Consider the following 12,313-nt stretch of genomic DNA (forward strand, 5'->3'; position numbering starts at 1 on the left):
TTGTCTATATGTGTGTCGCAGAACCCAACCCTATATATATATAAAGGGAGGATTCATGGAACAATAATTGTGACAAAATTTATGATAATAGTTTTTATCTTATATGAGTTAAAAGTTTAAGAATGGGCTAATATTTGGTGAGGATGATCTCCTCACCATAAAGATCATCCTCACCAAAAATCAACTCATTCCAAAATTTCTAATCCCATCAAAAGCGGTTCATAAAAAAATTGATGGTCCACGATTTTTCAACCTGTAAATTGGGGTTAAAAGTTTAATAATTGACTGATTTTTGGTGAGAATAATCTCTACACCGAGGAGATCATCCTCACCAAAACTCATTATACTCTAAAACTTTCAACCCCATCAAAAGTGATTTACAAAAAAAATATTATAATAGATTTTGTCACAATTATTATCTCATATATATTGTGAAGATTAAATAATATTCTTTTAGCCAGCCTTGCTAATTAATGATTGTCTATATTAACAACCATATACTTTTAAAGGATATTCTTATAGATAATATGCTGAGACATGGCGATAGGAGAGAAATTCAGGGCTAAGTTAAAAAATTATTGATAATTTAGATTTATTCTTTATGTTTTCGATCAGTTCTAAGATAACCTTCTATTTTAAGATTGATGATACATCCCTTAATTTCAATCCGCTTGAAGATATCAATGGAAAATGACTGAAATATCATCATCTTCAACCTATTTACGCCTAAAATCATTTGATCATTCCTTCTTCCCCTCCCAATCTTCTCTAATCTCGTGTTTTAGTGACATGATCGCTATGGGTCTCTTGATTATTAGGAAAATGGAGATGAGAAATGAAATTCCATCGAAAAAATCATTTTTAAGAGGAGAGTTCATTTTTTCAAAGTGGTTGTATTGATCGAATAATATTTTATAAGATTGAAAAATCATTTTCTCAAGGGTGGGTAAACATTTTCTTAACCATGCCAGAAAATCTCTTTGAGAGGGAACTCACGAAAGTGAAGTGATATTTTCACACACCATCTCAATCATGTATATGTGAGATCCATTTGTTTAGATTTATCTCAAATGTCTATAATAAATTCTTAGGATCCATCTTCTATGCCACCCCTTGAATCTTACATATGCATATACACGATCGTGATTGTGTTGGAAGATATGAGTTCTCTTTTCATGGGTCTATGGATTCGGACCCTATATCTATTGTATTATATTAGGTTACTACCATAGAAAGTATTTGGAGAAAAAAAAAAAAAATGAGGGTTTTTAGCAAATGTTGAACATATTTTAGTTCCTCAAAGAAGACCATTATGGTCTATGGAGGGGTATCTCAACAGTGTGACCAAAAAAAAAAAGAACTGAAGGGGGTATATCGAATATTCAATCTTTTTCCCTGTAAAAGACTGGAAAACCTCGGCGGATAGTTTTCTACAGAAACCCTAAACACCACCAATTTCTCAAAATTCATCGTATATCCCCAATCCCCACTCTTGGTTTCTGGGGTTTCTTTATTATTTCCCTGCAAATTAGGGTTTTATCAGATTAGTTCTCAATTCAGCCATGGATGCTCAGAGGGCTCTGTTAGATGAACTCATGGGTTCAGGTTTCTCTCTAAATCACTCAATTCTCTGTACCTGGTTTTGATTTGATTTGATTTGAGTGGTTCAATTTGATTTTCTAGAAAAAAAAATGATCTTTGTTTTTGGTGTTGGTTAGCTCGTAATCTTACAGAAGAGGAGAAAAAGGGGTACAAAGAAATATGTTGGGACGATAAGGAGGTTTGCAGATTCTACATGGTTCGATTTTGCCCACATGATCTGTTCGTCAACACACGAAGTGATCTTGGTTCGTCTACATTTCCCCTTATTTGAAATTGAAATTTGGACCCTATTCTATTTTGTTTATCCGTTTATGATTAATTCCGTTTTCCGTGTCCTTGCATTAGGTTTGTGCTCTAGAATTCATGATCCGAAGCTGAAGGAAAGGTAATTAAATGTATTTGCTTGATATCTAATTTCTACTCATGTAATTGTTGTTGGTTACTAAATTCCATACTTTGTTTGAAGACTCAATTGTATTACATGTAAACAGATTTTAGCCCATTTCACGGTTTTTCATTTTTATCTTCATGAACTTTTAGAATCCAACGGCTTTGTTGATTGGGGAATGTTGGTTCCATTTCTCTGTGTTAGACAACTGATCATGTGGGGGAGTTTGATAATTTACGTGGCATTGCACAGTTGTACAAACCACCTGTACTGCTACGACCACTATGTAAGTTACCAAAGCCCTTGTATGAACGAGAGAGAGTACCAGACTTTTTCTTATGACCCTCAATAGTAGGTCTAACCATGGTTCAAAATATTGAGTATCAGTTGATACTGATATATTTCGGGGAATGTTTCAAAATGTATATGGACGTTTTGGTTGATACCTATGTCACCCAATTTGTTAGTACTAATCTGAACCACGAATTGGTACAAACCAGATCGCGGTAAGGTTCATACCGGGTTTGTAAAGTCAAGCGAACCACAAACCCAGCAAATTTTGATTGGGTTCAGCGAAACAAAGCATGCCGGTTCGCAACAATTTTTTAATTGGTTCAGTGAACCAATTTGTTTTTTGATTGGTTCGGTGAACTAAACCATTTTATTATTATTATTTTTTTCATTGTTCATATTTAGAATTTGGATTTTATTTTTTATAGATAGAATTTTGATTATTATATTCATTTGTTTATATTTAACTTACTTTTTTTAATATTATAATTGTACCTTTTAATTGTATACTTGAATTATATATATGCACAAGCGAACCGATCTAGGGAATCAAAGCGAACCAAAAAAGTGAATTATCTATTCCTACTTCCATGAACCGGGTTCATTCTAGAGTGGTGAACCATGAACCCAAATTTGAACGGAGGGAACCGACGAACCAGGTAACATATGTTGAGGCAGTATTGGTTTTTCTCTTGATTGAAACATTACCTCAAGATGAGATTTTAAACTTGGGCCTAAAATTCCTCTTGTTGATTTGTTTGTGTTGAAAGAATTCTTTTTTGGAGTAAGTTACCTACTTTATATGTGTGGTGTAGAATTGCACTAAATATGAATTACAAGCGTGCTATGGTAAATAAGATCTTTGGACTCTTGGAGTTCTAGCTGTTGCAGGGTTTTCCCTTTTGAGGTAACTGATCTAAAGCTTTCCGATCAGATCATATTGCTCTGGAAAGAGAATTATACTTCTCTTCTCATCTGAAGCATTGGGACTGGGTTGCCTTCATGGGTTTATAAGCTTTCATTAGGTCTCAAGCAATTCTTTTTTTTTTTTCCGCCTAACTCATTCATTAGCATATCATAGAGATACTAAAGGCGGTACTCTGATAAAAACCTAGATTTAAAAAAAAAAATCACACGACATATTTCACTACACAGTGATCAATACAGTTAAATGGCTGTTTATAGATTTTGTTTTCTAGTTTTGAGAGGAATCATTGTTGAGACTACACAGAGTCTTCTCTTATTGGTAAGAAATTCGACCATAAAATGATCAGTGACAGGTCTTTACACAGTTGTATTGAAGAGCAATGGTTTCTCGTGCAAAGAGAAGGTGACCAGTCTTATCTTCAGAGCTTTTGAGGTTATTAGGAAATGGTGTTTGTAGTGTTAATAATAATGACTGATTAGTGTTGCTGAACATTTTGTTTGGATTTGGTATTTCTCTAATTGTATCTTTTGTGGCTTGTGAAAATGGTTCCTTTCACAATTACCTATCAAAAAAGGAAAATGGTTTCTTTCATTGTTATTGTGATCCTATTCATTGTGTACAAATAGATGCTGTATTTTTATTTTATTTTTGAAGTTTGGTAATTCATAGAGGCTTAAAAGTACCATGTAAACAAACATGAGTCGTGTTTCTGTATAAAAAAGTGGTCACTCCAGTGGTAGATCATATTGCGAGTGGATGAAAACTTCATAAATGAAATGCTCATATTAGAGCAACACTTTGAGGTCATGGTAATTTGATCTAGTTCTTCGCATCCTGAACTTCATTTATTCATGATTTTGAGCTATTTTGAGGGTCCGAATTAGTAATCCTCAAGTTATTTATGTTTACTAAGCAATCTCTCTTTGTGCATAAATTCATTGTTGATGCCTGTTAGTGGTTCATGTTCAAATTCCACCTTCTGAATTATATGTTAATCATGACTGGAAAACATGAATCCTTAAACAGAAGCAACTCGCTTACCAGACTGATCTATTTGATTTTTTTTCTCGTTCTACGCCCTTGACATATCTGTTACAATATTAAATAGGATGCAATGTTATAAGGTATAGTGTGCTACACCATATCATTTAGGGTTAGATTTGATAACTTAAATTATTGATTTAGATTTGGATGATGATTAGGATAGATTACATTCTAGATTTGGATTGATTCATTCTTATCCTTTAATGTTTTTTGTTTAAACCCTATGAGGGCTCGTGGTAATTTATTCAAGAGAAATAAACCAGTTTCCAATTTTCTTCATGTTATCAAAATCATTGATCTTCTGATCAAGCTCAAACATCTTGGCGTCCTCCGGTGGGTGTTGTCTTCGCTGCCACTTCGATCTTTCATTTGAATGTTACTGTTCCACCATACCATTCACCAACAAGGCTTTCATGGCCACTTACCATCTAAGATCTACTTACCCTCTCATTTCCAATTTTCTTTTTGGATCAAATAACTTATGTCCATTAATTCTATATGTCATGGCAACCTTTTCATAAGTAGGAGCAACGCTTTTGCAATGGACGCACATTGCATTCGATCCATGACTTTCGTCAAACGACGAACCTCCTACTTCATATCCACAAGATCTTCCAGTGGATTACTATGTCCTTTTCACAATCATCTTTGGTGTCACTGGTGGACAGGCACTCTCTAAGGTTTTTCATCAAACAGTTTATGCGATACAGTTGTGAACTACCACGAATCTCTACGTTATTATCAGATTGAAGCTCACAATCTAAAAAACTTAATCATTATATCTAAAAATTGAAAGTATCTTCAAGAAGATGATTTTGATCTTGAATCAAAACGACCATTCTCAGTTTCATCACAGTTCTTCAAAGTCATCTTCTTCAACTATGATGCCAACACAAATGAAAAAGCTCCACCTCTGATTGAGCCATTACTCGATCATCTTAGCCAATGTCAAAATCTTAGTGCAAGAATAAAACCGGTTTCTTCAAATAAGATTAGAGAGTTGTGGAATCCTGTTCATCCTTTTGCATCTACACTAGATGTTCTCAAAGCTTAGGGAGTTTTCCTCAGTTTACATTGCCGTGTGGTGAAGATTTTCGATTTGATCCAATGCATCTCTCATACACCAAGAGCTTTTATGCCTACCATTGGCCCATTAAGACATGCCTAAAGCTCGACCTAATAACCCATGTACTACAGCCTAGCCCATTGCTATAAGGCCCAAAGCCCTGAGCAATTTACCTTTATGTAAATTTTTTTTGCTTATGGGTCTCATATAGCCCAAAGCATCTTTTGCCCAAAGAGCCTCTGAATCCAAAGTGATCAAGCTCCTTTTGGTCCAAGAACCTTTGAATCTTCATTGATCAAGTTATTTTTATCATATTTTGGGCCTCTAAATCATTCTTGATCAAGCTCATCATGTCCCAATCTCACATTTTTGTATTAAAATAAGTTAGGTTTCAGTCTAGCTTAAATAGATCATGGCCTAATTGAGTTGAGCTGTTTGCCCCTCCTTATTTTCTATCGACACTCAATAACTCTGGAACTGTTACCTGGGTGACGACACAATCAATAGCAACGGTCTCTCAACAATCTCCCAGGCAAGCAATCGTTTGCAATTGCATGCCACAACACTTTGCAATGGTGATTCTTATATTACAAGACGAGAACAACAGATTTCAAGGATTCTGATTTTTGGAGGTTGTTGATTTCAGCAAACTAAAGGTGATCGTTGATCACCATTAGTTTGAAGGAAGGTGTTAACGTATTACATAGGATTCAATGTAATAAGGTGTACTATGCTACACCGTATCTTTTATGATTAGATTTGATAACTTAAAATATTGATTTAGGTTTGGATGACGATTATGATAGGTTACATTCTAGATTTGGATTGATTCATTATTATCCTTCAATATTTTCTATTTAAATCTTATAGGGGATCATTGTAATTGATCCAAGAGAAATAAATCACTTTCTAATTTTCTTCAATATCATCATCAACATTTATCCCCATTCCTAATATTGGGTGTAACATGAATCCTATTCCGTATTCTACTATATCTTCAGCCGTATCTTTTTCAAGGCACGTGTCTTACAGTATTTTCTTACTACCTTCATCTATGTCATTATCTACGTCCCCTAGACTTTGTACTTTGTAGAGCCTTCCACTTGCACCAAAGTGTGATTTCTTACGGTTGCATCATTGGTATTTGTTGTTATAGTATGTGTTTGTGTGGATACATACCTTATCCAAAATGTTGGGGTCAGCAATACGTATATTATGTTCTCTCTCAACTGTGTCTTGAGCCTTATCCTCGGCCAAAGGCATATATCTCTGCGTCCTTTCATGCTACTTCCACTTTCAGTCAAGGCATATATATTGATCCATATTCTTAGTCGAGAAATATATTTGACATAAAATGGCATACACTTATGGGATCCACATGGAGATGATTCAAGGGCCGATTTTTGGCTAGGATGATCTCCTCACCATGGAGACCATTTTCAACCAAAATCATTCGACTCTGATATTTCTAGTCTTATCAAAATGGATTGCAAGTTGAAAAAATTATTAACTATAAATTTCAACACTAGATTGACTTCACATTTCAGGCAGTTTGTAGTTTTGAAAAGTGTTAGGAAGATTTTTATGGTGAAGATATCAACGTTATGAAAAATCAACCATTGACTTATCCCTTTGTAGGTCCAATGAGTATGTTTTCTTGTGTGTTAATGCATCTATTGTATACACCTAATCTTAGAAATTGGATCAGCAACGTGAGTCCTACATTACCATTTTTTTTTTGATAAATAATCTTACATGACCATTCAACTTTGTAATGAGACATACCTTCAGTCAAGCTGTATGTCTTCATATCTTCTCTTGCCACCACCATATACACTTTTTTGAACTTTTTCTCGTCTTTTTAGAGCCTTCGTCTTGCTCGGAAGTGCTTATTCTAATTGAAGTTGGTGTTAGTGTTCTTTGTACATTCCCCAAACCATCTTAAAAGCTTTTCCTTATTTTATCAATTTCTAAACTTCACTAAATATATTCATTTATTTGGTTCTGCCTTTCCTAGTTTTACCCCTCTTCCATCTCAACATATCATCTCTACTATTTTCATTCTATGAACATGTTATTTCTTGACCAGCTAACATTCAAATCCATAAAGCATGACTAGTCTTATTTTCTTCATGTGAAAAATTTTCCTTTTAGTTTTATCATTACCTGTCAATCACATAATACTCCAGAAGTACTCTTTCATTTTATCTACTGAATTCTTTGGGTCATTCTCACCAACCTCTCCATTTGGTATTTTTTGGGGATGTTTTTTTGGAAATTAAGCTTAACTATTGTTAATCCCTATGAGTAATCTTACTAAAGTTGCACTGCACACACTCCTTAGTTTCTACTGTTTGTGTGATGCAAGTCACTTTTTTGAGCGTCCAACTTAGTAATTATATCTTATCGACATGATGTGCTGTGACTTTTATCATCACAACGTTCATAATGATGACATTTCATTTATTTATTCTTTATTTGTCTTTTGTCTTTAGTTTTGAGAAGTCCCCCAAGCACGACTCATATGTACCCAAGTTTGAAGCTGAACTTGCTCATTTTTGTGAGAAATTGGTGGGTTTTGTGTTTTGTGCCTTTCCTCTTTCATAGCTAAAAATGATGATTTTTTTTTCTAATTTATTTTCCCCATCATTAATTATGGCAGGTGATGGACTTGGATAGAAAAGTTAGGCGTGGTCGAGAGCGCCTAGCACAAGAGGTTGAATTTATACCCTCTGGTCCTCTCTCCAACGAGCAATCCGAACAGCTATCTTTGCTAAAGGAGAAAATAAAGAAACTGCTGGAGCAAGTTGAGCACCTAGGTGAATCTGGCAAGGTGGATGAAGCTCAGGCACTCATGAGGAAGGTGCTTCAATGATGCCACCACTTATCATTTCCTTGTCCACCATTTTGAGAAGAATTTTAATTTGGAAAATTTCGGGACCCTCTTTTATAGGTGGACATTCTCAATGCCGAGAAGACAGCTTTGAATCAACAAGACCAGAATGGCAATATCTTGATTATACAAGAGAAAAAGATGTCACTATGTGAGATCTGTGGTTCTTTCCTTGTAGCAAATGATGTTGCCGAGAGGACACAATCTCATGTCACGGGCAAGCAACATATTGGCTATGGCATGGTCCGTGATTTCATCAGCGAATTCAAGGTAATAATCTGTTCCTTGGAACCCCTATATACTGAAATGGGTTCCGTCATATTTTGGTTGGTAAGGAACTTGAAATTTTATTCTACAGGTGGCCAAGGAGAAAGCAAGGGAAGAAGAAAGACTAGTTAGGGAGAAAGAAGCAGAAGAACAAAGAAAGCAAAAGGAGAAGGAAAGTGAGAATAGAGGTAGAAGAAGTAATTCGGAGGAGAGAGATAGGTACCATGACCAGGATCGAGATCGAGATCGGTACCATGATCAAGACTTTGAACGGGACAGGTCTAGAGAGTGGAGGGGAAGAGGAAGCCAGGATAGGGTAAGGGGGGTTGGTTGGAAGCACAACCATGACAAGAATGGAAGAGACGGGCATAGGGACAGGTATCGTGATCGAAATGGGGGCATGAATATGCCACGAGAGAGGGGTCGAGAGAGGAGTAGGTCGCGTTCGCCTGTTAGGAATACTCGCAGGAGGTTTTCAAGGAGCCCTGTCCGTCCATATTAGTGGAGAATTAGACGATTGAGCTTGGAAACTGAGAGGTAAACATTTCTATTTCAAACTTTGAACGGTGCTTTTCTGGAATCTGGAGTAAAAAGATCTTAGTGGGTGAAACATTTTTTTTTTGTCATCTCACAGCTCTGTTGAAACTATTGTACTTTACCATCTCCCTATCAATCGATATATTTAAAGGAAAAAGATGGTTGAGGTAGGTATAATTTTGTTGTCGCAACTGTTTTCAATATTTTTATCGGCTTTTTCTTGAAGTAATTTTCTGTTTTTATACATTTCGTCTGAACATTTTTTTTCAGTGCTTGGTCTTTGGTAACGAATTTCGGGTTTAACTAAGATGACAGGTCTATTATATTTGTGTGAATAGAGCTGCTGATGAGGGATATGACAATTGTTTCTCAACTTTTAGAAGGTAACATAAAATTTTCGAATTTGCCATATCTGGAAATCTGGATCTGAATTTCCCAGTTGTCTTGAATTTTGCGCTTCTGTTCTTGCCGATCTTTCACTCATCTCGTTTCATGTTTTGCACATGCTGATGTTTCACATGACAAAATAAAATCTAAGATACTAATCGAGTTAATCCTAAGGATTGTTTACCAATGACATGTTGGTCCCGATGGCTCCCATGTAGGATGTAAGGGAGACACACTTCTAGTGAGTGCTAAAAACCTTGGACGATCTAATTAAGGGGGGTATGATTTTTCCAAACTTCTGCTTCCTTTGTAAGAGTTGTGGGGAGCCCTTTGAGTCTAGTATTCGGGCTTATTTTATTTTGCTTTTCCACGTGAATGGGTCTTCCCAAAGTCTGGCCTAGCCCTTTATATTGAATGGAGTCATAACTTGCTCTTTGGTAGGAAGAGGTATCTTTGGACCATCCTCCCCTTCGCCATTGGTTTGGGACTTCGGAAGGAGAGAAACAGAAGGGTCTTCCTAGGGGTGAAGTCAGTCAAGAAGTGATCTTAGAGATTTTGGGGTTTCTTTTCCTATGGTACAAACTAAGGACTGACTTCTAAGGGTTTTTTTTGAGGAGTTTGTGTTCAGATGGGTCGAGCTGTGCTCTGTTTAGTGATCGCTTCTTGTTAGCTGTTTTGGGTGTTTTGCCATTGTGTTTTTTTCCCCCCTTCTGTTTTCCTCTTCTCTTGTAGTTTGCTCTTTGTGGAGTCCTCCTTTCCTTATTAATAAATTTATTCCCATAAAAAAATGCTGAACACCTAGAAGATATCGTCGTCATCATCATCGAAGTCTCATCCCAAAAATTTGGGGTCTTCTTAATGAATCCATTTCCTCAACATCCATATGATATCCAATGTGTTGTCTAAGTGGACTGCTGTGGAGCCTTCACTCCAGGACGTGCTCCAACATCATTGGCTAAACGGATCCTAGTTTTCCGTTCCATGGTGTCTAGAACCAAGTCTTTTGATATTGAAAGTGAGTTCATATCAGCTTTGAGATGGATTCAATGCTTTGATCTAGTTTGATAACTTTTTGGCATAATTTTCCAAGGGGAACCTCCATTGATTTGCAGGTTTTGACCCCAATATTTACACCCATTGTACCAATATGTAGTAGAGTATTCTTGGTGTATCTGATTGGTAACAAGAATTGCTTAAATTCCTCACAATACAGGATCTTGATTGTACATATTGATCACCTCAGATTGGCATTTAAGCATCTCTCTGAAATATGTTGTAAGCTGTGTCTTTAGACGACAGATCAGTGGTTTCAGCCTCAATTTCTTGTTACCATTGGTTTTCCTTTGCCCTCTTAACAATTTCTTTTTGGGAGGAGATTTTATGCTTCAAACTCTGTAGAGGTCACTTGGTGCTGGAGCTTATCAATGTCTAATATTTTGTAGATGCCTATTTTCTATTCTGTTGCAGGAGAAACATACAATATATTTATCCTAATTATGATGGTTGGGTTTGTCAATTTTGTTGATTTTCTTGAATTTGTTGGGGGGTTGTATGATAGAATTTTTCTAAACAACATCCTAATTTTCTGTGGTTTGTGCATGGGAGAAAATCTTGAAGATCATCATTGCAGGTTAAATGACCTCATCTTAGTATTATTTTCATCTTCTAAACATGTGTGAACCAATGTAACTGAAATCAGTCAACTTGATCATCATGAAGCTAACCAGAAATCTTGGTTATTTTAATCTACTTGTGAGGTTTGGTTTTGTTTGTTTATATATATTTTTCCGATCGAGAGCTGCCTTTGGTGAAATTAAAAGTGGGTGCTGTTGTTAGCCACAAAGGTTATATTACAAAAGAACAACCATGTCCTAGTGGGAAAGAGAAAAAGGTATTTAGAAGGCTCAAGTTGCAGCATAAATATGCTAGCATAGTCACAGAATGTCGTAAAATTTTCCGAATAAGGGATTAGCTGATTAAATTGACAAATCAGTGAATTAATAGACTATTCGTCAATTGATCGTCGAAAATGGTAACATCTGTACCAACTACCTTCAAATTTTCTTTTTCAACAGTCAAACATCAAGAAGGAGATATGGTTTGTAGAGAGGTCGAAGACTATTGGTTTTGCTTAAATCCCAAAAACATATTTTGTAGTTTTTTTTTTTAATTTTAATTTTTTTACGAAACTTGTACAAAATTTTCTGAATTACAGGATTGAATCCCCACTGCGTAATTATCAAATCTGAACTTTGTTATTATGAATGGAAGAAGGTATACTTTTGAAATACATTTTATGGATATTTGGTGATGCAATACAAATGATTTGCATTATAAATATTTTGCGTAGATGACCAAGTACTTATGATGAGTGGTAAGGTAAAAAGTATTGCAAATCATTTGCAAACATTATTTATTGTTTAGACTTTACTCGTGTGCATTCTCTCATCTTTCAAACAGTTTCAAATGATCTAATATTTTTAATCAAGTTTAATTAAATATTTATAACAATTCACAAGATTACAACTTGTAGACGACGATAATGGTGGGTGTTCAATCTTTTTGAGCAAATTATTAATTTTCAGTTTTGTGACCCAACGATTGTAAGTCCTTGATGATTAAGTTAGTAGAAATTTTAACAAAGTGTTGGTTTTTTTTGTTAAACATATTCATACATTTTTCCACATTTGTTGAATTTATATATGTATTGTTAAGTTCCTGATCGTATCACATGATGTATATTTGGAAATATTGATGCGTATTGGTGCAATGTCATAATCTATCTAGGGTTTTAGTGTAACAGACTCCTAACTTTCACAAGTTAGGGCTTCTGGCAGCAACATTTTTAAATTGTCATTTTAATCTTACACCTTACCAAAAGACTGAAATACCCTTTAATATTGTTAAGTT

At 35.4% G+C, this 12,313-nt stretch overlaps 1 protein-coding gene across 6 annotated transcripts; it reads left to right on the forward strand.

Moving 5' to 3' along the window:
* The first annotated feature begins 1,355 nt into the window (after positions 1–1,355).
* LOC147393435 (uncharacterized) lies at positions 1,356–10,919 on the forward strand. Of its 6 annotated transcripts, none has more exons than XR_015181975.1 (9): positions 1,356–1,605; positions 1,719–1,847; positions 1,948–1,987; positions 7,815–7,890; positions 7,982–8,182; positions 8,273–8,482; positions 8,571–9,183; positions 9,287–9,399; positions 10,617–10,919. XR_015181975.1 is itself a non-coding variant. In XM_086455257.1 (8 exons), the coding sequence occupies exons 1-7, from the start codon at positions 1,563–1,565 to the stop codon at positions 8,979–8,981; spliced, it is 1,110 nt and encodes a 369-aa protein (XP_086311383.1). In that variant the 5' UTR covers positions 1,356–1,562; the 3' UTR covers positions 8,982–9,016; positions 9,114–10,919. The 6 variants fall into 6 exon arrangements, 2 of the variants coding, with proteins under 2 accessions (XP_086311383.1, XP_086311384.1); XR_015181972.1 differs by having other exon boundaries at positions 8,571–9,016; positions 9,114–9,399; XR_015181974.1 differs by having other exon boundaries at positions 8,571–9,016; positions 9,114–9,183; positions 9,287–10,919.
* Positions 10,920–12,313: the final 1,394 nt, after the last annotated feature.

The sequence above is a fragment of the Akebia trifoliata genome, chromosome 10, assembly GCF_017979445.1.
Source record: "Akebia trifoliata isolate Shusen 1 chromosome 10, ASM1797944v1, whole genome shotgun sequence".
In the NCBI taxonomy this organism is placed as follows: Eukaryota; Viridiplantae; Streptophyta; class Magnoliopsida; order Ranunculales; family Lardizabalaceae; genus Akebia; species Akebia trifoliata.

Bases quoted from the DNA above. Each gene is read 5' to 3' on its own strand.
- LOC147393435 (XM_086455257.1), top strand. From the start codon at position 1,563: ATGGATGCTCAGAGGGCTCTGTTAGATGAACTCATGGGTTCAG. The intron at 1,606-1,718 runs GTTTCTCTCTAA...GGTGTTGGTTAG, and splicing joins AGATGAACTCATGGGTTCAG to CTCGTAATCTTACAGAAGAG. The intron at 7,891-7,981 runs GTGGGTTTTGTG...TAATTATGGCAG, and splicing joins CTCATTTTTGTGAGAAATTG to GTGATGGACTTGGATAGAAA.